Below are 24,434 nucleotides of genomic sequence, written 5' to 3'. Positions count from 1 at the left end.
AAATTATGTGAAAAGATCACCTCATACAAGCCCAGAGGAATCCAGAGACTCTCTTCACCTAGCTAAAAGATCTTGATGCTGATAACCTTGCTGTTCTTTTCACAAATCATACTCAGCTGCAAGAGAAGGTGAATATAGGACTGACAGATTTGCCAAGCAGATGAGGTTGAACATAAGTAAATATAGAATATAAACAGCCTAAAAACAAGGAGTATGTTAAATAAGATGTTCTGTACAGTTAAGAAGGCTGTGGTTGAGAATGACATTACAATAAACCAGACTGTCCACAATGGATGTCTACGGGAGATATGCCACTTCTTCATCTTTTGGCCATCTATCAGCACTACATTTTTTTTTATTTGTCAGTGTCTAACAAAAATGTAAGCATTTTCAGTGTCTACTGGCTGTTAAAATATTCAGAGGTTCTGATTATATTGGGGGGGGGGGGGGGGGGGGAATTGAATTTATTTTGTGGCTTCTTTTGTTTTCCTGTCTCCCAGCTGGTACAGCTTCAGTGATTTATAAAGTGTTGCTGCAGGTCAGGATCTGGAACTTCAGTCTCATGTGGAAACCATTTGAAGTTTTCCATCTGTTAACTGAACATTTTAGTCTGCCAAAAACAAAAAGGTGTTTCAACTTAGAGATAAACTGTAAGGTATTGTTTGGTGAAACAAGTCTTCTGTGTATGTAGAAGTCATTCTCTAAATCACTTATTTGTCAGAAATGAATAGTTTCAAATCAAGACCAATGTTTTTATTGAAAAACTTTGAAGAAATTTGCAAATTAAAAGTACAGAAAAAAGTAATTTCTTGTGTGAAATACTATACCTATACAAAAATGGCACTTATGGTTCTCGACTTTGGATTTTTCAGATCAAAAACATATTCAATTTTAGATAATAAATTAAGGCAGTCAACTAGCATCAGCTTAAACAAACTAGAACAAACAAAAAATTGTTTTAAATTAAGTAAAAAATATTTCCCAATCAAATGTATACCTTTCATTATAAGATATATGGATAAAAAAAAAAACTCAACGAGGCCAAGTACGGCAGTGCCACAATAATTTAAAAAAGAAAACTTTCCAGCATTTCACGAGAACAAATTTACAAAATGTAAACAAAATATTCACTTTTAAATACAATACACCTCTTTTATAAAAATGTAATTAACTCTCAATGTAAAGAAAGTGACATATGTACATAACCTTGTACATGTTGTGAATTATTGTCAAAATAGACTCAAGCACAACAGTCACAAGCTGTTCATTAACTACAGAAAATAAAAACGGTCCAAATCTCTGGTTACCAACTGATACAAAACAATATAAAAGGTATTTACATGCATAACAGAAGTAGGAGGCTAAGGGATTTGTGCTGGCTGCCTTCCACTCAGGCATCTAATCCCTCACGAACAATGTAGATATTCACTCAGGAAACCATAAAAAAAAGGAATCTGGCCTGCATGAATGTCTCGATCTTCTTTTTTCAGGCACTTTGTTTGATGTTGGCTCAGGGGAAAAAGGCCAGTACATTAAAATAAAGTTGTATGGCAAATAGTTTTAGATGGATTTTAGAGATGATAATTTAATGTATGATTTATCATCTGTGAAACTGGAACAGAAAAGGGCTTGGAGTGTGTCGTATTAGCAAACAGTACAGGCTCTGTTTGACATCAGTAATCGAGGATCTGCACATCAAAAAGGTCACACACTCCCTCGTTGTCATCCAGGTTGAAGTTGTAGTACATACCTGTTTGAGGATACAGGAGAAATAATATGGAAATAGACCTTGAAAACATGTTTAAGGCAAAGACAGACAGAAAGACTGTAGGTAAAGTTTTTAGACAAGCCTGCAACAGAGCTCCAGGGAAGACAACAATGGTCAACCAGTTTGGTTGACAAACTGTTGATTGGATTGCATTCAAATTTTACAAATAGAACCTTTGATCCTTGACTTTTCTGAAAGTGTCGGAAAAACTGTGAAATGTTTGACCTTTAGGGCCACCATAGTTTAGAAATCTAATATTAAACCTCCAAATCAGCTTGCAGATTAATCGTTGCTGTAACAAAAATATAGTTGTTGTTAATATTTCAGAATTGAAATCTGAGTTAACTAAGTCAGTACTTTTAAATCTTGAGCATAAAAGCCAAAAAGACTGAGCAAGAGATAAAGTGAAGGTAAGCTAAAGCAGGTTTAGACGCTCACCATCAGTAGACATTAGCTCATCAATCAGGTCAACAGCTCCTACAAGACAGAAAAAAGTAAGTCATATTATTGTGAAACTTTAACTTTTAAAACCTATGTAACATAAACTCAAATTAAGTAGCATATATAGGGATTTTATTATTAATCAGCAGTAATGTTTACAGCTCCAAGTACTGAAGCTAGAGATACAAACTCTAACCTTAAACAAGCTGAGAGTATAGAATAAACTCTGCTTTTTGTTTTGTGGAACTGTGTTTATGTCCCTGTGCCATACCTTCTCTGTCATCCTTCATGTGGTCTCCGGCAGCGCTAAGCTTCAGCAGGCTGCTCACTTCCAGAACAGGTTGGAAATCCGGGTCCTCCAGATCCAGCTGATGCTGCTCAAATATGATTGATGACCGACTGTGACACTCTGCAGTGAGCATGGGACATCAATGAGAGCACTAAGATATACAGTAAAGCAAGCTGAACAAAACGTACCTGTACACACAGGGTCTGATTAGTGTGAGGATTTAAGTTTGCCTTTGCACGATTAATAACTCAACTACTGTATTCACACTGAAGCAATAATTGTCCAACAAATGTTCACCTTTGACCAGTCTTAAACTATAGCCTCTTGGCCGAACCCCTTTGTGAAGAGTCATCTGTACCATAATTGTGATATATAACAGTCAATAATCCACCAGTTTATATTCACTGTGCTGCTGCTGTGTTATTTCCTCATTTTCTTCAGGAAGACATTATGACTTCATGTTTCACTGTAACAGTGCTGAAGCATCTTACCCAGTTTTATATTTGCTTGCGTATATACTAAGAATAACAGTGACAAATATATTTCTTATAAACCTAAAACCAGATTAGGAAGTGGTGAGTTTGTCAAAGATACTGGAAGACTATTATGTAGATTTGTATTTTTTTGTAATTTCCCATGACTTGATCAGGGAACAGTCACAGTCTTGTGGTCTGGGTGGCAAAATGGGTGCAGGTTGTCATGTGTGAGATACGGACAAGATGACTTCCCCCCCTGCAATCCTCTTAAAAGCGCAAAAACATGAAATAACAGACTACAATAACAAACATAGCAAGATGGGATATTTGCAAGGCTTATCCATGTTAAACAGATAACTACAGTGTTTCCCCTACCATTATATTAGGGGGGCGGCCCACCCCCCTAATATAATGGTATTGCACAGACTATGTAAGCTCTGATGACTGACATAGCACTCTAACTTTGCTTCAAGCAACATGATACTCACATGCAAGCTGGGAGGTTTTGTTTTTTTTACATTTCCTTGATTGCAGGAAAGGCGGACATCTGACATTTTTTAGTCCGCTGATAGACGGCAAGCTTCTGAAATAAATACTCAACTAATTCATGTGATTTATTCAATGACAGCAGTTTTTTTTAACAATGTATCCTCAGGTTTAATTTCCTGATTTCCAATTCTAGGTTACTGGATTTTTCTTAATACAATGTTATGTTAATGTATCTCTGCTTATAAGTGTACTTCTTTTTTATCCTATATATTCGTAAAGAATGCTCATTCTGGGTGGGTCTCCATTAGCGTGTTGTGAGTTTGTCTGCCATCTCTCCTCTCATTTAAGTAAAACAAGCAGTGTGTGTTTAGCGAAAAACATCACTGTGGACTCTTATGGTACACAAACCAAAATTAATAAATGTCAGCTATAAGTGGGAGCAACGTCCTGTGACTCATTGGGTGGAGGATGTTAGTCAGCATGAATCTGGCAGAAGCTTTGAGGAACGAAAATGAAAGCGTCTCAGCGTGACAGAGCTGGGGTTAGTGTAGGACAAGGTTTCTTGCTGTTTATTTAACATACAAGGGATTATTTTTTAATTGGGGCCTATTTTTGGTTGTTATTTTTAACCATTTTTGGAAAAAAAAATAAAACCAATTTTTTTATTTATTTTCACAAGCTCCCATAGGGTTACCGTAAATACTTATATTCTTTCTGATATTGTGGCGTATTTTCCTCTGTTTGTAGAAAACATTTGAATTTTAATGATACTTCAGTAGTTTATTATGATTTTTTCCCCCAAAAAGATTGTTTTTTGTGCTTTTTTGTTTGTTTGTTTTTTGCCAATATTTGCATTTTATAAAAGATTTCTACATTTGTGAAATGTTTATTTGGTTGCATTGTGATGAATGGTTTTGCTTTTCCTGAAAGTGTATTTTTCAAATTTGTGAAATGTTTTTTTGGTTTCATGAATTTCTTTCTCATTTAATGACATGTTCTTTATGTTCCATTAAATGTTCATGTGTTTTGTGAATATTTTCACGTTTCCTTTTATTTTTGGTTTGATTAAATATTTTAACATTTTCTTCTATTCTTCTGTGATTTGTGATTTTTTTTTTGCGTTTTGTAAAATGTGTTTAATGAAATGTTTGCTTGGTATGATACGTTTCAGCATTTCCTGTAATATTCTTTGGTGAAATTTTATGGTGTTTCATGAAATTACTTTTTTTAATGATTTCGCATTTCATTCAATATGTTTGGCCTTTAGGGCAACCATAGTTCATAAATCCAATATTAAACATCCAAACCAGCTAGCAGACTAATCGGAGCTGCCACCAATATATTGTTGTTGTTGATATTTCAGTATTTAAATCTGAATTAATTAAGAGAGTATTTTTAAATCTTGACCACACTAGCCAACAAGACTGAGAAGGAGAAAAGGTGAAAGAGCCATTGATTGTGTTACCAAGCAACAAAATAATTTAGGCTAGCAAGCTACTTTTAAGCATAAACAAACACTTTCAATAGACATCTCTATAAACTAAGTCTCCACAGCATTTCCTGATCCAGACTTGTTAAGCATTCAACTCCTGTTTTCTTCTCAGTGCCCAGCATAACTAACAAGTCTGTTGTCCTCCTCTCTTATCTTTTTTTACATCTGCTTGTTCATGAGATCAAGAGAAATCACATGAGATCATCTCAGTTTGTACATTGCTTCCTCTGGCACACAGGATGATCTTACCATCCTGCAGTGTGAGTTCACTAGTCAGTCACTTTGAAGTACCTTACAGAGGAACAAAAATCTCAAAGTTTGTTTCCTTACCCATCTGTACATCTGGAGGGCTGGACGATGGCGTCAACACGTCATCGTGTTCTGGCAGCACCATCTGGTGGTCTGAGCAGAGAGAGTCCTGGCTGCAGTAGGAAGAGGTGATGTTGGAGGTAGAGTACTGTGATGAGGTGAGAGGGAACCTTTGCAGGCTGGCAGGGGTACTGGGTGGAGTTGGCATTGGACAGATGTCGTCAGTGGGGGGCACAGAGAAAACCACAGGTACTGCAGAGTCTGAATCTTTGTTGATGAGCATGACCTGGATCGGAGCCGAGTGACTGCGAAGGTTCACCTGGTACTTCTTCTGACCACTATGACCCTAAGGAGAAAGATTAAGGACATAAGTTTATCATTATTACACCAGCTAGAACTTCACATGTGTTTAATGTTTAAATATGCACAATGAATCACATGAAGAAACAAATCACAACAAAAATATCAGTCAATGTTACAATAAACAAAAGCACAACTGATTATTTTAGACATATTTAAACATATTTGGCCTAAAATTGCAATCTTTTGGTTCAAATTCACTGCTCTCATGGAATCATTCCCAGCCTTTGCAGTAAGCTTTTCTAACATAAAAAAACTCTGTTGTTGTGTTCACACCATGTTTCTACTGCCCTCAACTGGCTGCAGGTTTGATGTCTTCAAATAAAAAAAGATCCATTAATTTAGTCTGGAATCTTGGCCCAAGTCTGGATCAAAAGCTTGGCCCGAAACCACTGAGCCACTGGTTTTAAAGCACATAACCAACAGCCTGTACAGAATAAGCAAAAGCATCTCAATTAACTTTGAAGAATTGACCCACCATTTCAGGTAGGGGTACTTCCAGCTGAGTCCCAGCAGGAGCCACCACCGCAAGAAGAGTGTCTCCGCTGAAGGCACTGCAGATGTCTTCATGAGTCACAAATTTATAAGTGGAGAAGAGTTAAGGAAACAGGGAGCAAGTTTTCTTAAAGGTAGTGAAATGGAGACAATGAAGTAGAAAAACAAGAATGAGTATTATGGAAGTCAGGATTAACCTGGCTGCTACAGCACAATGGAGACTGACAATAGCAATTATATTCATAATCCTCCCTTTGTAGGGTTTTCTCTGTTTAACAAGCAAAGACTGTGAAAGGGGATAAAGGGGGGATTTTTTCCCAGGTCCGTAAGAATGAATGAGGCCCAAATTGGACTCGAGTAACAAACTGTTGAAAGAAACAAGATCCAATTTTTTTTTTTTAACTCTAACTTCATGACATGTTACATAAAAGTACAAATAGTTCACTCCAATTTAAAGACAAGTAAAGAAGTAAAAAGAGATTAAACTAAAACAGTACACTGAACAAATATTGTTAAATTAATACAAGAAAAAAATCTCTGTTTGATCCCAGTTGTCATAAAAAGGATATGTACTAGTGAGGGGATCGTGGTTCAGTTGCTTGATGTTCTCCTCCAGCCATGCCTTCTGGTTGTCGAGTTCTTTCTCTTGGGCATCCAGCTCAGAAATGTGGCCCTTCAAAACCTTCACCTGCTCCTGCACCTCCTGAGTTTGGCTGCCTGAGTTCTCTCCCCTGGACCCGGGGAAGGTTACATATGAAAAGGCAAAAATGTGAGGTGTCAATTCAGGTATAAACTAGTCATGTTTTGTTTTCCTAGTTGTTTTTTATGTGCCATAGCAAGTGAGAAATTCACATCCACAACTTTCAAGAGCTCAACAATACTGAAGGCATTTTAATGTCAAAAAGTTGAAAAAAAATAGAAAATAATTTTTCAAACCTCCACTGGATTATGTTCTTGTTTTTCTTTTCAATCAACCCCACTCCTTCCAGCACGTTGGTGATGTCGTATATCCTCCTTTTCTGCCTCACTGCTAAGCTGTCTGCAGCCTGTTGATTCACACAGACATGAAGTGGCCCACTCAGTTGCAGCTTTATATGAACTCTTCAAGTTCAAGATGAATCACTTTTAATAGGAAACCTAATATTTCTTTTGCAAACATGTGAGGTGGAATAGAAAAAAAAAAGAGACTTGAAATCAAGGATTAGGCAAATTAAGCTGCACAAACAGAAAATCAGAGCCTTTGGCAGGAGAGGACAGTTACACAATAGCAGAGGAGGAAGGAGGTTGGAAGAGGGTGTAAGGAGCCTGCTGTGTAAACATTACCCAGCTTTGGCGCGCAAGGAGAGAGGGAAAACTACTTATCAGATAGTGAGATGAAAAGAAGGTAAATTTGTGGAAGACACTTCAGGTAGGTCTAGCAAAGTCACATCCAGAGGTCAAAACATTAGAGCTCAGAAAGAGCTGTTTACAGAACGCTATTTGAACTCATGGCAGGATGTTAACTTCCATAAGTCCACAATTAAGATTAACAAAGACAAGTAAATTATCTGTCAGCGTTTTGACCATGTTTTTCTTCAATCTGACACTGTAAAACATTTCCATCAAGCCCCAGTAAGCTCAAAAGGGATCAGGAACATCTGTGCTTGTCAGCCAGACTGGTGTCAAACTGAACAGGAGATAAAATGTTGTGGTTTCCCACCTTACACGGCCTCTGGGGATCTCCCAGGTCATTAAAAGAGGGTATCAAGGGACTTGGCAATTAAATTCACTGTGATTATATTAGGCTTTAATTATCTTTAAAGAGGCTCAATAATATATGCTCAATACACTCAATTATAATTATGTTGCAGTTTAGGCCACATGCCTTTTGACGTTTTTTTTTTTACTACCTAAAATCTTTAAATAGGAGATAAGTCAGAAATAATGTATCCGGGAACCCTCACATCACTTTAAATCCACAGTAAGAGTTTAATTAATGTGTAAAACCTAACAGCGGCAAGCTACATTACACTCTGACCAATAGTAAAGCTCCTTCACTGCTTGTAAATTGATGTTTTTAACCCACAAACGAGGAGGCTAGGGGGTAATGGCGGCCAGCTAGTCCACCTGTTCAGAAGATCAATGCACCTGACTGGTTCCCTGGCAGTCCTTTGTTCACTTTCTTGAAGGAACCCGTTCAAATGTGCCCCCACAGTAAAACCCCACACACATCAACACGACGCCTGCCAACGTTGTTTCACTGACCACTTTCAAATCAAGGACGCCATCCTTCGCTTCTTGAAGCAGACTGACGAACTTCATTGTCAGGAGCCCCAAACTTTTCTCATGGCGACTCGGTGTTGAGCGTACAGTCTCCGTCGTCTCAAACTCCATCTTCTTTCTGTGAAAGATATTAGTACTTTTTTTTTTTTTAAACTAGCTTTCTGTGTTCACCTACTGTAACAGACTTTTCTTTACTTTCACATAACTACTCTCGTGTCCTCAGAAGCACGACGGCGGTACCTGTAGGGTAAATCAACGGACGTTACGTTAGGGTACAGTTGCCACGGCAACTCTTTTTCCTAACGTGCCCTCACTGTCAGCGATGCCCCTCCTCAACCCGAATTTGACCCCGCCCTCCCCTCTTTAACCGGACCGAGTAAACAATCATCTATTTACTGGTAGAATCTTAATCGTATATTCAGATCAATAAATCTTATCATGTGATATAGTGATTCTGTTGTAATATTCTGTTTAAATTAGTATAGCATACTGTTGACAAATTTGGTCAAATTTTGTTGACTTGAGACAAAAAATAGCTGACTTTATGTAAAAAACAAAACAAACAAACAAAAAAATAGTTGAAAAATTTAGTTGAGCTCGATGTGTATCGAAGTGGAAAGTAATATACTGCAAAAATTAAATCTACGATACTTGTACTCCACTAGTTATTCAATGCTTCTGTTCACTTTTTTCCTCTAAATTTTAGAAAGGGATTATCACGTCTCATCTCTTCGATCAATTATTATCCTTTCCGATATAAATTATGTCTTTCCAATTCTACGTATTAAACGTCACTGTTGTAGATTAAGCAAAAGTAGAGTATTCATACTTGTAATTAGGTATTTAAATAATAAAAGTATTACTTTGAATAGAGGCATCTTCCACAAGCACGTTTTTGTAGTTTGTCTTTTGTTTATTTTAAGTATTGTTTTGAATTAGTAACAGTATTTTTTCATTGCAATACTGTTACTTTAGCAAAGGCGATTTTTTAAACCCCTCTTATGGTAAAATTTGCAGTGTCAAGAGTTAATTCATTGTTATCACATCTATGTACTACTCACTCCTCATTTGAATGATAGAGATTGTAATTTAATTTTTAAGATAGATTTATCTAGAAATGCAGGTAACTGCAAAAAAGTTAAACTGAGGTAGATGTGTCCATTTTGTTTCTACATCCTTCAGCTTTTCAAAAAACGTTTTGTTTTTAATATGTCTTATATTTAAAAAAAATGTTGATACCTTTTTATATCGCTTTGTTATCAAATCAAGTTGTTTGAATTACTAGTTCCAACAAACCCCAGATTCTAATCCTGAATTTGTGAAAACACAATTTTATAGATAACATTTAAAAAAAATACTCTTCAAAGAATTTATTAGAAAAATCATGATATAATAAAATAAATATAATTAACAAAAAATACTTTGTACAACCATTATGGGTTGCTCATATCTTTACTTTGCCGTAGCTCCTTGAAGAAACATATCTCGTGTTAGAAGTCTTTTAGTACACTTGTAAGACGTTTCATTTTCTCTTCCATAATCCTCTTGTTAATTTCTGTCTCCTCCAGTAGCTGACGCATTTCCCTCTCCACTTCAAAAACCTGAAGAGGAGACATAACACAGATCAGTATAGTAATCAGTACAGAGTCCTTGAACTAGTTTGTTTTCGTATTGGAGCTGTTTAAGACGTTTAAAGCTTTAAGGATAAAAACAAAAAAAATGACTAGGAATCAAGATGATGGATGTAAGACAAGTTAAAGCACAGACGCCAGTTTCAGACAGGAAATTTTCAAACTGAAAATTAGTATGACAGGTTTTTTATTTCCTCACATTCACCTTTTTCTTGTTATTTTTTAAAAGAAATATCATAGTTATATACAGATTTTGGGAGATTAACAGAGGACCACGGGAGATCAATTATCAGCTGTGTCAAAATTATTTTTAATGACAAATCTTTGAGAAGTCAAAAAGCTCCAGCAACACTTGTAGTATGAAGATCAACTTTATTAACAAATTAGACAGGCTTGTTGCCTTCATAAGGGTCATCCAGTGTTGCTGGAGCTTTTTTACCTCTTCAAGTCATTCACTCTTCATGCACCTTCGTAGTTGGTGAAGTTGTGCCAGAAAATCCTCTGCTTCTTCAATGACAAATCTTTGTCATTATACAAATGAAGAATCTCAGTGTCTTAAACAACAGAGTCCTGAAACCATTAGTAACCACATAAATGTAGTTTTGAGCTCAATGAAGCAACATGACATCAGACTTATGTACAATATCAGGCACAACTATTTCAATCAGAGTCATGATCTATATTTACTTAAAACAGATTAACACTTCATCCTTTTGAGTGAGAGTCTGTTAGTCTCTGTTACTTGTAGGAAAACCAGGCATTAGTGAAGTGTCTGTGTTTTACCTTCTGATTGGCGTGCTCAATCTGTTTCTGCTTTTCGTTCGCCAGTCGTAGCAGCTCGGCTTGATGAGCAGCTTGGATTGATTCCAGTTGTCTTCGAAATGCATCATCAACACATCGTAACTTCTCCGATGCAATTCTGCCAGACAGATGACAAAAAACAAACATCGAGTAAAGCATCTTGAAGATGTTGTCGGTGTTTATATGACAAGCATGTGCATATGAGGTCAGCCCCATTCTTCACATATTTGATTTCATTTATTTATATATTAGCACTCACTACTGCTTCTGTTTTAACTCACACATATAGGTCATGATTTGAACCAAATTACATAGGTATTATTTCATTACAGATATTAGTCTTTCAAGTTATTTCTCTTCTTGGTTAAGGATGGAAATGGAATAGTGTTAATTTTATATTGTTAGCTTTTACAGACCCAAACTTCTCAAGGAACCAAAGACTTTTTTAGGATTTGGAAACCAAGTATTGTATTATCTTTCTTGACCAAGATTATAACTTTTCCAGGGTAAGGGAGAGCTGCAGAGCTGTTCTAAACTGTTTCCAGGAGGTGAACAGTGACAGGACAAGCATGTGTTCACATACTCCCATACACATTAAGATAAAGAATGAAAAAAAACACTTTATTTAAAGTACCAACACTTTTCTATGTACTTTTTGTAAAAAGATAAAATACCACTTAATGTTTTTTAATGCTCCACTAGTGTATGCCCTCGTCTCTATTGGGTTATGTAAACATTATCATTTCATTTTTGATCAAATGGTGAGAATACTATACTTTTGTGCTTCTGTTGCTTTATCTCTCTCCTCCAGGAGCAATTGTTCCTTGGAATCAAAGTTCTCCTTCATGCGCTTCACCTGGCTCTCCAGCCGAGTGAGCAGCCCCGCCTTTTCCTGCCACTTCTTACTGGAATCACTAAGCAAACACAGAAAAATTCAACTTCAGTAGAGAACTGTGATAAGCCGCATGAATCATGAATGTTTGGGTTTCATTGGAAGCTCTATAGTACAACTTCATTTTATCCTATCAAGTAAAAATCCTGTTATTATATCAACAACACTCTTATATATACTAAACATGCAGAATTTTATGCCGGCATGTCTATGTTTCTTTTGAAATACTTGCCTGTAAACAGTTTTGACCTCCGCTAACTCTTCCTCTTTATCCTCCAGCTGCTGTTTTAACTCCTCTTTGCGTAGGCTCAGATGCTCCACCCGCTCCCTCAGCTCAGCCTGCCGAGCGGTTTCCTCCTCCAGCTGCTGCTGGAACCTCTTCTGGGCCTTCACTGCCTCCTCACGCAGCCTACGGATCTGATCATCACGCTCCTGTAGGGCCTGAGACAGCAGGAGCGCATACGAGAAATTACTCCAGTGTGAGGCAAATAAAAGCAGAATAAGATCAAAATGTTACCAAATACACATCAACATGCATGTAGAATTCCCATTGAAGAGAACACAAATAGGAACATTTGATTACTAGCTCATAAGAATGATGAGATTGTTGGTTTACTTTACTAAAAACACACACTGACTTTAGCAATCAGTTGTTGAATACCTCTTTGAGTTTGCGGATGGTCTCTGTCTGGTCATCTATGATTTTGGATTTGATTTTTAGGGCATCAATATCTCTCTCGCTGTGTTTCTTCTGAGTGTCCAACTCAGTGCTCAAAACCTCGATCCTGGCCTCCAGGCGTCCACGATCCTGAGCCAAGGACGCTCCTACAAAAAATATTCATAAAAGTGTAGAATTGGTTTAATTGGCTTAAAATTAAACTATACTATTCCTTAGTATATTTTCTTTTTCATTTTTTAAATCAATAAAAAATATTTGGCGAAATTCTTCTTTCATATCTGTTTTGTTTTTCCTTTTCTCTATCTCATTATAAGGCCTTAAGGGATCCTGATTTTTTGTTTGAGTGTGTTTCTTCCAAATAGCCACTAGATGGCAGACTTTACTTGAAACAGCAGCAAGTAAATAATTAAATATTCTTCATGCTAACTCTTAAGTCAAACCATAAAAATGTAAAATGTTGCTATCTTTTCCAACAGCCAATAAGAAGCTTTCCCCTGGTTAATGCATTCTCTAGTTAGATGAATCCAATGGAAGACCTGTGAAAGTGTTTGTTGATTTTTATATGTCTCATGCAGTATGAGGTTCATTTAAAGTAAAGAAAAAGTTCCCCCATGGATGTTTTTCCACCTTGCTGAGCGAGCTCCTGACCCCAGATCCTCCTCTCTGCTCTCAGGCCATCGATCACCGACTCCTGAGCTGTGAGTTGAGACAACAGTCGAGACTTGTCTTTCTTCAGCAACTCCAGCTGCAGGCTGAGACGCCGGTCCTGCTCAACCTCTGCTTCCAAAGAATGCATGCGGCTCTGTCAGAGGGATAGACAGAGAGACAGTATTAATGATCATCGCTCATCTGTCCCAGATGGAAAGGCAGCAGGACAATTGTGCATTCCTGATGAATCCTGCAGGCTGGGTATGAACCTTTTTTTTTTAAGGGCAAAGAGTAATGTAGATAAGTGATTATCTCTACACATCTACCTGATCAGAAAAATCAATCTTAAAGGAGATAAAGGCAGCACTTAAAAAATCTGTTTGATCTTTCTCTCTTAGACTCAACTGTTGTACCTTCAGATCAGTCACAGCGTCTCTCTTGGCTTTGATGAGCTCAGAGATGCGATTCTTCTGTTCTTTGACCATGGCTGTAAGCTCCTGCACCAGAGAGCCTGATTTCTTTTCCCTCTCCTGGGACTTGGCTAGTGTCGCCTTGACCCCGACAAGCTCTGCAGTCATCTGATCACAGGACTCCTTCACCTACAGAGGCAGAGAGAGGATGTGGAATGAAATATCCAGGATTTTTACAGACTGTTGTATTTTGAATGAGAGTATTGGTACGTAACAAGTTCTGAAAGTTTCCAGCAACAAATAAAGTTAACATTTACTGGCTTGACAATTTCATCATTACAGGTCTGACAGAAAATCTTGGAGAGCTATAGGTTTAAATAAAGACATATTACAATGACTTATTGTTTTTGTTTGTCTTGTCGACTTGTGTCTTATTTAAGGTTTCTAAAAGTCAAATGTTACACACAGTACAGTAGAATACTGTGAAAGCTGCAATAATCAAGACTAGATTACATTTCATGCACAGGAAGAAAAAAACCTTTAACCAAAACAAAAAAGTGATTGATAAAAATCCAATCTTTTTGTAATGCTTTCTTCCTGTGGCAATCACAGACTACTTCTCCAGTGATGATCTTATTCAATCTCAGCTTTCATCATGCTGAAAAAATCCGCAGTCTAACTAGATTGGGTTCAATTCCAGTTCAATCATTTCCATTTCCTACAGGACAGTCATACATTTTGAGATGGTCTGTGTAAAAGTGGAAAGATTTAAAATTTAGGACAAATATGCATTGATTACAGGTCATCTGTATGCCATGTTTTCATGTTTAAAGCAGACCTCAGAGAAGCGAGCGGCCTCGATGGTTAGCGCCATGCGGAACTCATCCTCCAGAGCAGCGTAATGTTTCCTTCCTTCCGCCAGTTTCTCCTGCAGCTCTGCCTCCCTGTGAGCCAGTCTCTGTTCAACTAATGCAACTTCTTTGGACACTGCCTCATGGAAATCTGCCCCACCAGGCTGCAACCGCAACTCCAGCTGTTTTCTGTGAAACAAGGCAAACACGGATGGTGCATTATAATATGTGAATCAAACTATACAAGTCCTAACACTAATTTACACTGAATGTTAAAAGAGATTAAAAAACCTTATAAAAACAAAATGATATGCCAATCAAAAGCTTTGTCTTTGTCATCGACTGAATAAAACATGGCTGAGTCTCAATGATGTCACCCATTGGTTTCTTAAGAGACGTTTTGAGCCCAGCGATGGTGGTCGCCATATTGGAAAAGCTATCTCCGCCTAACTTTTGATCATTCTACCAACAGGCAAAGAGGTGGAGTTGAGGTGGGCCTTGAATGTATGCACTTATCCTTCATATAATCCATACGGATGAGTCATAAAGAATTCACCCCATTTCAGTTTTTTAACAAATAAAGAAATGTCTCTGGATCAAAATAGTTTTTTATACCATGCTGTAAACATGTTTGATTCTGCTGTTAAAATGGACATTTCAATATGGGCTCTAATGGAGTTTCCTTTGTTTCTGGAGCCAGCCTCAAGTGGAGACTCGAGGAACTACAGTTTTTGCACTCACCTGAGGTTGCTGCTTCGTGTTTCCTGTCATTAATGTTTTAATGTTGAGCTTGTGTGGAGAACAGGTTGACTTGTCTAACTCAGGCTGCTGGGGCTTCAAGTGATAAACCTTGGAATACAATTTCTAGGAAATAAATGTCTCTTCTTACTGAGAGTCTGTTATGAAGAAATGTCTTTGTGATCAGGATGAAAAGGAGAAAGTTTACGGTAGGCAATAAAGTTTCATGGTTCATTTGGGCACGTCTTTTGATTAATGGCATTGCTTGGTTAATTTGCATAGTGGTTTAATACTCAAAACATTGCAATGAAGCTTCACCCGAACTATCTGGTTGTAGTTTCAACAAATTTTGTTTATCAAACACAAACAAGCCTACAAGTGTCACCACGTTTTGATTCTAATACTATTTAGTGCACTTAAATACAGCACATCACTATTTTCCTACTAAACCCTTTACACTTAAAACCAGTCTGCTTTACCCAAAATCAAATGTTGTACATGTTTACTCTGTTTGTTTACCCAAAGGCCCAACTAGGGACACGAGTTGGAAATTAGCAATAGCTATATACAGTACCCTTTATGCAGCACATCAGTTTCATGCTTTGTATTGAAACTATGTTAAATTACATTGTCTTCTATTAAATAAATTCAAATTCAAACCTGTGCTCTTGTTCTCTGCATGCCAGCAGTTCATGCAGCTGCTGTAGTTTGTCTTTATGTTGACACACTGAGGCTCTCTGGATGTCCAACTCTCTCTTCAGAGCGGCTACCTTGTTCTCCAGCTCCTGCTGTCGCTTCACCTTAAGAAAGAGACAACGTTTTACAGCAGCCTGTCACATACTGTTAGAGCCAAACGACCCTGTATTGCCTTATACTTCCCTGTCTACATTTATTCATTATGCAGGACGTTAAACAATATTATGAAAAAATGATGGGTTCACAGGAATGTGTTCAGTTATAGGTAACAGAGAATGCATATGTTTACCCCTGTATGACTCGATATAAACTAGCTGTACCAATATGGTGAAACGTGTGCTCTCAGGCATACTAAACCAGCTTCTCTACCTCCTCAGCCTGCCTGCGAGCCCTGAGTGCTTCTCCATGGGAGTTGCTTTCCTCCAGTCTGCACAGTGAAGTCTTGTGTTGTTCTTCACTGCTGCGGGCCTTCTCCAGCTGCTGGGTTAGAGACTGACACTTTCCCTCCAGCTCCTCAACACGAGTCTGCAGCTCAGATCGCCCCGATCGCTCCTTTAGCAACATTTCTTTCAGTCTAAATGGGGAGAAAGCATCTTTTGTTATTGTGTATGTAAATTGGTATGTAACCACAGCCAACTATGGGATAACCCTTTATGTTTTATGTCCCACTATTAAAATTGTACAGCTTTTAAAATTGAGTGCATCTAACATAAGAGATAGTCGAAATGTTATCTCAAGGACGAGAAAATGGAAATGTGGAGAGAGTGAGAAAGGGGGAACAGCAACACATACAAGGGCATCCTGGGGAGAAGAGAAAAAAAACAAGCCAGGAGAATTCAGGATGCACATTACAACTATGAAACCCAAAGAGCGTGAGACCACCTACAGTACGATGAGTCCCTTCTCTGTAATCTATCTCCTGATTAGCGAGGGAGTTAATAGAAGCAGGCACGTTCTGTGTCATTAGAAAGTGTCAGTTAAGATTGATTCATGTAATAATGCTGACATATGCTTGTCACCAGGCTCTAATTACAGCCATAATGCAGATTTATCTAAGCAGGGTGTGACGCAACCAAGAATAATGTGCATTATAGCTGCACATGGCTCTATCTGTGCGGGGCAGGAGGAAGAACCCACACAGAGAAATTCTTTCACACGTGTGGGGAAAGCGATAGGCATATTTAATTATGGATAATTACAGCCTCTGGAATTTAAATATAAAGCATTAAAAGCAGGAAGGATGCGTAGGCTAATGATCTTTATACTAAGTAGCGTTATTATCACAGACAACTGCAGGCATGCTGTAGGGGTAATGGAGCCAGATGATTTCATGAGACTTTACGGGACCAGTGATAATGATAATTTTTATGGTTGGATGGATACTCATTGTTCAAGAATGAAACAGGCAGTAGGACCGGGTCTCAAGAGAGCCAAAACAAAAGATGAAGAGGGTAGAAAGTGGGTGAGAATCCATTATGCATTTGACAAGTAAAATCCACAGAAACATGTTAACTTTTTCCCCATAATATCTGCTTCAGAGATAGAGCTGATTCCTGTGGAGGTAACGTATGTGTCCTCTTGCCTGTCAGTGGTGTGCAGGGCCATGCTCTGAAGGTCCTTCTCCTCGCTGACCTTTGTCTGCAGGCATTTGAGATCTTCTGTTAGTTTCCTCACAGCCTGCTCAGCCTTCCAACGCCTCTCCCTCTCCTGGTCTCGCTCCTCCACAATAGTCTGAATGGTACACACATGTTAGCATGTGAATAGATATAGGTGAACTAATTAGCCATCTATGACCTGCTCCTCAACTCTGCTGGATGCTAGTGGCTAAAGGTTACTTAAGCCACTACAAAAACACATGGGAACAAAGACACAAAGTAGGTCCACTCCCCTCCAGTATGTGAACATGACCTTTTCCATATTAGATTCAATTATTGAAAATAGAAGCTGCCATTCATTCGGCAGGTGACCTATCCATGCAGTACCCTGTAGGTTTCCTCGTCCTCGGTGGATTTTGTTCTCATGTCGCTGGAGGTCTTGGGAGCTTTCAAAGGTACCCTCCTTGTTGGACCCCCTGCACTGCCAACCTTCTTTGTGGTCCCCTTAGCAGACTTTAAACTCCTCTGTTTATGATTTTCCTGATCGCTGCACATAAAACAAAACACAAGTATTGAGCCAGCTGGGAAATTGATTAAAGCCCTCTAGCTAATGTCTGGCTCTATAAAGGTCAAAGCAGATTACTTCTGCAGGTAGGCAAAGTTTGAACAACTTTGAATTGAATTCAGACCTAATATAAGAAAATCACCTTGCTTTAGATGAGGACAGTCTGGAGATTACTTAAGTTAAATTACTGATTCCTGAGAGCATGTCATCAGCAGCTGATGAAGTAAGATGAGGGGGTTGACCACAAAGGCATGGCCATTAATCACAGGAGTGAGTAGACAGTTGTAATTTCTAACAGAGAGTAGGAAAGTTAACGACATGGCAGAGAAAGGAAAATGTAGCACTTTTAACCCTTTAGCTGAAAGGGATAAAGATTTCCGTAAAAACGGTCCTGATATATTATTATGAAGTGTGCTGAATGAAAATACAAATACCAATTACCACATGGTGCTTTTATTTAAAGCTTTTTCAACTCCCACATTTTAAACACTTTTTTGTTAGATGACTTTTGAAAGTGTATAAATGTGATAGTAACATCTTAAGCTACACTCCCTGCTTGTAATTTAGTATCTTATAGCACCTTAAATCATTAACAAAGTTGAATATGAGAACATTTTGGAACTTTGCTTGGTATGTATTTCAATATTACAGAATCAGGTTGTGTATAAATAACAGTGACATGAAAAAGTTTCTTTCCAGAGTCATTAACCTGCCAGATGAAATATCTTTTAGTGCAGAATCACCTGTCTGATCTGCAGCTCTTCGTCTCCTTGGAGTTCGTCTTTGATTTAACGTTGCTATGATGTTTTGGGATCCTGGTGCGTCTCCTGTTTTCCTTCCCACTGTCGCACTCACTCTCTGATGTACGATCTGTGTCCCTCTTCGCCTTCCGTACCGTCACCACGGGATGAGCAGGAACACTGGATTTGTCATCTGCAGGAGCCTGGGTAAATATTGCAAAACAAGTCATAATATTTCACAGGAAAAATAAATTTTCATCAGTCTATATGTTGGAAGAAATACAAACAAATTACTAAATATAAAGACTGCAGCTAAATCTTAACATTAACACCTGCAGTAACAAAGGTAAAATTTTGCTTTTATACAACAAATACTTAATCTACATAGATTCTTAACGGCACCAATGAAGAAGCTTAAGAATAGTGTTCTCTTAATTGTGGAATTTATGTAACATTACCATTTATATTTTTGTGGTTTATAAAATATTTAGAGGATCCTTAGCTACTATAGGCGTAATACTATTAATAACTGACTAACATGTTCAGTATGTATATTTTATATATTATCACACAAAAATACTTCTTCATAAATAAGTTATCGGCTGTATTTGGTGTTGAACATGCACCTGCTGGATGAGCTGGGACACCTGGTGCTCCAGTTTCCTGATGCGTTGTTCATTAACAGGGTCTGCTGGATCAGCCTCAGTGGAACGAAACGGTTGGGAGCTCTGACGATCCGGTTGTGTGACTGGATCTGTGATAGCTTCAGAGGCAATCCTCTGTCGAAACTGGGTCAGCACCTTATCAATGCGGGGTGTGGTGAGAGCAACATCCCCTCTACCCTGCAATGAAAACTTCAATTACCCTTTTTACATTTCACTGGAAACATTTTCTAACATCGGGGTTTTCCACTGTGGCTGTGTTACGCTCCACTGCAGCTGGTTGATTGACTCATAGGAAAAACAGATGGATATTGCCATCTGGTGCAATACATTTAAACTTATTGATAAAGAGATAAGATTTCACTATGACGGTATAATAATCACAGCAAGAAGGCAAAAAGTAATTCAGTCTTCACTTTCGATGATAAAAGACCCTTCTTTTTCTAATAGCACTTTCAGAAAATGAGAGGATGGAGAAATGTTGGAAAATGACTCAACTTTTACCCTATGTGTCTATGAAATTCTAACATCCAAATGTACAACTGTGGAACAAGACCATGACTTGTTGGAGTCTCTATAAGACTTTTTTAGATACAAAATACATTTGAACAATGAAGATATAACCATTATATACCTTCCGTGTCTTTAGCATTAGAGTTTTCAAGTATTCAAGGAGTACTAAGTCATAATGATTTTCTGCACACTCTCATATAAACATAGATTCTTCCCAATTTGCTTGGACTACTTTACAAGATTGCCTTTGTATTCCCTTATTAAAACACCCAATTTTAGTAAAGTTTGTCTTTTTAATGGATCTAAAATGCCTTTTTTGTATTACATATGAATGTAGTATGTAAATATGTTTGATTTGATTTTAACTTCTATTTTTATTTTTAATAAGTATATTCCCGTCCCCTGTTTTCTGGAGCTGCTGTAATGCACAAATTTCCCCCATGGGGGATCAATAAAGTTTATCTTTATCTTTAGTAAATAAGCTGTGTTTGGAATCTTCTTGGAATAAGTGTTCACAGCTTTATGCTAGGTGTCTCTTGCTGAATATTGACTTCATCAAAAGGGACTCCCTGGACAAATAAGAGTTGCTCATTGGTAAATAGGCATCGCTACTTACTGCTTCGTTGTTACTGGTATCTGAGGACAGTAGGAGGTCCACATAGTCCTCCAGTCCTGGGATATCACAGGGACTCCCTAAACCTTGATGGGAAGGATTTCCCAGCCGGTCCAGGCCATCCAGAGCAGAGATCTGTGGCAACGACTGCATAACAATCTCCCTGTAACCTGCAGTGAGACAGACACACACGAAGATTTAAGTGAGTGACTGTCCACAAACCCCATTATTCAGTATAATCACATAAGGAGTTTATGACCTGGATAAAACATCTGGTGTTATTGTGGTTATGTTGCATCAAATCAAATAATCTATAGAAATAAACAGCCTCTCGTCAGCGCTCAACATCCTCACATGCACTATTGATGCGGCTCATCTGATGAGAAATGAGCACCGCTAATATAGATGTATCCACTCATATTGACAGTGTGGGTTGTAAGAATGCTTTTAAGTATGCCCACATGGATTTAAACACGCACTTTCAACACTTACTGCTGTGCATTAATCATGAACATGAAGATAAGGATAATGAGGGCACAGCAATACTTAAAGGAAAACACTGGACACATTTTCACATTTATAAAACCTGCCCTCAAACCAATTATGAAGAGACAAGAACACAAGACCCATAGAGAGATAAATGTACCACGGATAAACGGATGTAACCGCTTCTGACTCTTCTGTTAATTGTCAATATTTACAAGAAAAATATGGGTCCTTAAGTTTTAACTGTTCTCAAAGAATTTCCCCTTTTCTTACCTGATGACCTACACACAGGGTTGTCTTTGCCATACTCTCTCAAAGAGACCTCTCTTAAATTTTGCAATCCCAGAAGACACTGCAGGAGGTGGTCGATGCTGTCCACATTGTTGCCATGGAGACTGAGGTGCTTTAACTTAAAGTCCGTGGCATGAAGATATAACAAGCCTAAATGAGACGACTGACATGTCAATCACCATTTGGGTTATTATATGAGCATTTTTTTGTCTTCAATGTAAAGCACATTGAGCTTACCTGTAATAAAATGTGCTTTATAAATAAACTTTCGATTCTATTCTATATATAAAAATAAAAACTGTTCAGGTGCTATTAAACTCACCTGTGAGGTTGTTTATCTGGTTATAGGACAAGTTTAAACTTGTTAGGTTCACAAGGCCGTTCAGTCCTGAGGTAAAGGGAGGAGACGTAAACAACTGAGTGATTTTAAAGCCCATCATGTCAGCGTAAACACAAAACACAGTAATGAAGAATAATGGCTTAGAGAACACCCATTAAGCTGCAGCACTAAGTCTCAAACTATAAGGGTGACTAACGACTCACCTTCAACCTTGTCGATTAAGTTACATGATAAATTTAGAGTCCTCAGGGAAGTGAGGGAACCTAGACCCTCAATCTTAGAAATGCAATTGGAGGAGAGGTCTAAGTGCCGCAGGTGCCAAGCTGACGTCAGACCCTCGATCCTTGAGATGTGATTGCAGTGCAGATTAAGGGATGTTACAGTGGGACTAATGGGGACTTCCAGCAAACTGAAAAAGAAAACAATGAAGTGAGATGAGAAACTCAACACAAAATGTATTTGTACACAGCCCCGTACACCGGCCCATTACCACTGAAAGAAAGTATTTCTTTATCAAAACATCTTTTTTGCAGACTATTGAGGGGAACGTATACAAAGTGTTCAAATCTCTGTTGGGGAAGAGAATTAACAACAAGATTATTACAAAGGTTTGCCGTGAACAGAAGAAATAGACCACCCCAATGGGGAATTGTGGCGTTACAGCAGCAGGTTATCCAAACACACAATATGAGTAAAAAAACACAATGTTTGCAAATCTAAACATAATATAATATTAACTACCAAGTAAATAAGTACTAAAAGATATCAAAAATAAGAATGTGAATATATACAACCAGGATTTAACTAAGCATTACTAGTCTTAAATAGGAAGATTAAATATGGAAGATTAAATGTAAATGTGAAAAAACAGAGTCGTAAATGGTTATAAATTAAATATTAAAAAATGTGAACTTTCCTCACACAACACTTAGTGATGGAGCATTTTCGGTTTGCAAATGATTGGCTATATTAAAGCATTGAAACAACTCAAGGAACGGCAACGTTACAGGTGAACTAAACGAAAACAGGTGTAGTGAGTAATAACAACTTTTACCTGGTTATATTCTTGTCTATAAGACTCAGATCCTTGTCTCCCATAACGACGACATCCAGCTGACGTGATTTTACTTATCAACTATTTGTTCTGTAGACTATTTTATTCTCAAGACTCACAGTTAGCACACACAAAAAAGAGATATAAACTAAACACGCTGATAAAAACTAAACACCTCTCATGCTACTAACACTTTGATGCAGCCAGCTAGCATGTTAGCAAGAGTTTATCAGCGTTCAGGCAAACTCAGTCCGAACAGTTAAACGTGCGGCTTTAAAGCAGAATAAGCAAGAGATTACATTATTATTATTTATAATAGCTAAAACAGGAATTACAAGTTGATAGAAGCATTTTGTTGTTGTTGTTGTTGCCTGCGACGAGTTGAATCGACCGCTTCCAGTATCCAAGTTCCTGTTCACATGACGTAGTTAACGGTGACATCCGGGAAAGTTTTACTTCCTGCATCCGGGCTATTAGCGTGTGTCTTATAAGATAAGATAAGATAAGATAAGATAAGATTCCCAGCAGGGAAATGTAGGTGTTCCAGCAGCCAGCATACATACATACAAACACACAACACAACACATATATACATACAAACACACAACACAACACATATATACATACAAACACACAACACAACACATATATACATACAAACACACAACACAACACATATATACATACAAACACACAACACAACACATATATACATACAAACACACAACACAACACATATATACATACATATCCCACCCATACAAAAAAAAACACGAGCCCACAATACAGTTTGATAAATCAGCAAAACCTACATAATATACATAAGGCTTTATGGATGTTCATTATACATTTACATTACAGTAGGTCCATAATATAATATAGATGCGTGTTTCAGAAGGGGGACGTAAGAAACTGATGTACTCTAACTGCTTATAACTAAATTTGTTCACTTTGTTCAAAGTAAAATTTATACATGTATACAAATTATTTCAGAACATGACAAAGGCCTTGGTCAGAAATTGTAAGTCAGATGGGTTGTTTGTATTTTAAAAGGGTCACCCCAGTTATTGAGTATTGCACTTATGTAGCTTTAGAAATACATACAAACTAAATGGTAAAAATGGAAGCATCAGAGGCTGATATTAATATTCAGATCTATTTATGTTCCTGATGTCGAGCAAGCTCCAAAAATGATGAACGTCCGTGGATTCTACATTTTCTGAGATGCCGCTCAACATGATTTTCAAACACCCTTTCTTCCCTGTAGACTAAATACTCTTCTTGTGAGACAATTTTATTTTAACATACATGAATCCTTTGGTTCATGTGTGGCTCTTGCAAATCTTCAGCTACTTTCTCCTGAGCTCTGTTTTGGTTTAGAAAGCTCACAGATCAATTTTCAGGGCGATAGTGCCTGATGCTTTCATAGTGTGAGCTTTATAAACAGTAGAAGTTACTATCTTGTCTTAGATTAGATTTTTCTTCCCTCCACTGCAGTTTCCAATTTCAAGAGCTAAGTTTAAAGTTATCTAACTGGCTTTAAACTAAATTCATATCATTAATATTACATTTAGAAAAGACAACAAAAACATCCAAATCATACACCATGTTAGCATTTATATAATATGTTAATATTGTTATGGTGTTTATTCAGACACATCATTTGTGTGCTAGCTTGTTTGCATCCACTGTTGACTGTGTTGACATTGTCATTGTTGCGTTGTGTATGTTTACTTCCCTAAGAAAAGCACGTATTTGCTGGCCTGTTTTTGTTCAGTTTTTAACATCTTCCTGCTTGATTCCCTTTTAAATCCCAGCTGCTTCTCTCGGCAATCTTACACGAAAATG

The 24,434-nt window shown here is 37.7% G+C and overlaps 1 protein-coding gene across 3 annotated transcripts; it reads right to left on the bottom strand.

Annotated features, from left to right (window-relative positions):
• Nucleotides 1-738: 738 nt before the first annotated feature.
• On the bottom strand, nt 739-23,112 carry lrrcc1 (leucine rich repeat and coiled-coil centrosomal protein 1). 3 transcript variants are annotated; one of them, XM_065954249.1, is made up of 20 exons: nt 22,587-23,112; nt 21,736-21,941; nt 21,515-21,580; nt 21,175-21,342; nt 20,419-20,585; nt 19,254-19,469; nt 18,631-18,830; nt 17,710-17,869; nt 17,310-17,458; nt 16,097-16,301; nt 15,692-15,831; nt 14,281-14,482; nt 13,446-13,631; nt 13,012-13,186; nt 12,367-12,530; nt 11,938-12,146; nt 11,590-11,727; nt 10,796-10,931; nt 9,838-9,982; nt 8,388-8,499 (listed from the first exon to the last, which is right to left on the bottom strand). In XM_065954249.1, the coding sequence occupies exons 1-19, from the start codon at nt 22,628-22,630 to the stop codon at nt 9,872-9,874; spliced, it is 3,042 nt and encodes a 1,013-aa protein (XP_065810321.1). In that variant the 5' UTR covers nt 22,631-23,112; the 3' UTR covers nt 8,388-8,499; nt 9,838-9,871. The 3 variants fall into 3 exon arrangements, with proteins under 3 accessions (XP_065810323.1, XP_065810321.1, XP_020490923.2); XM_020635267.3 differs by lacking the exon at nt 8,388-8,499 and having other exon boundaries at nt 9,737-9,982; nt 22,587-23,111; XM_065954251.1 differs by lacking the exons at nt 11,590-11,727; nt 11,938-12,146; nt 12,367-12,530; ... (12 more) ...; nt 21,736-21,941; nt 22,587-23,112 and adding exons at nt 739-1,750; nt 2,207-2,245; nt 2,481-2,618; ... (2 more) ...; nt 6,691-6,850; nt 7,056-7,165 and having other exon boundaries at nt 8,364-8,499.
• Between the last annotated feature and the right edge of the window lie 1,322 nt (nt 23,113-24,434).

This window comes from Labrus bergylta, chromosome 4, assembly GCF_963930695.1.
Source record: "Labrus bergylta chromosome 4, fLabBer1.1, whole genome shotgun sequence".
Lineage (NCBI taxonomy): Eukaryota > Metazoa > Chordata > Actinopteri > Labriformes > Labridae > Labrus > Labrus bergylta.
Note: the sequence above shows the minus strand (reverse complement) of the source record. Positions and strands in the feature narration are given on the sequence as shown.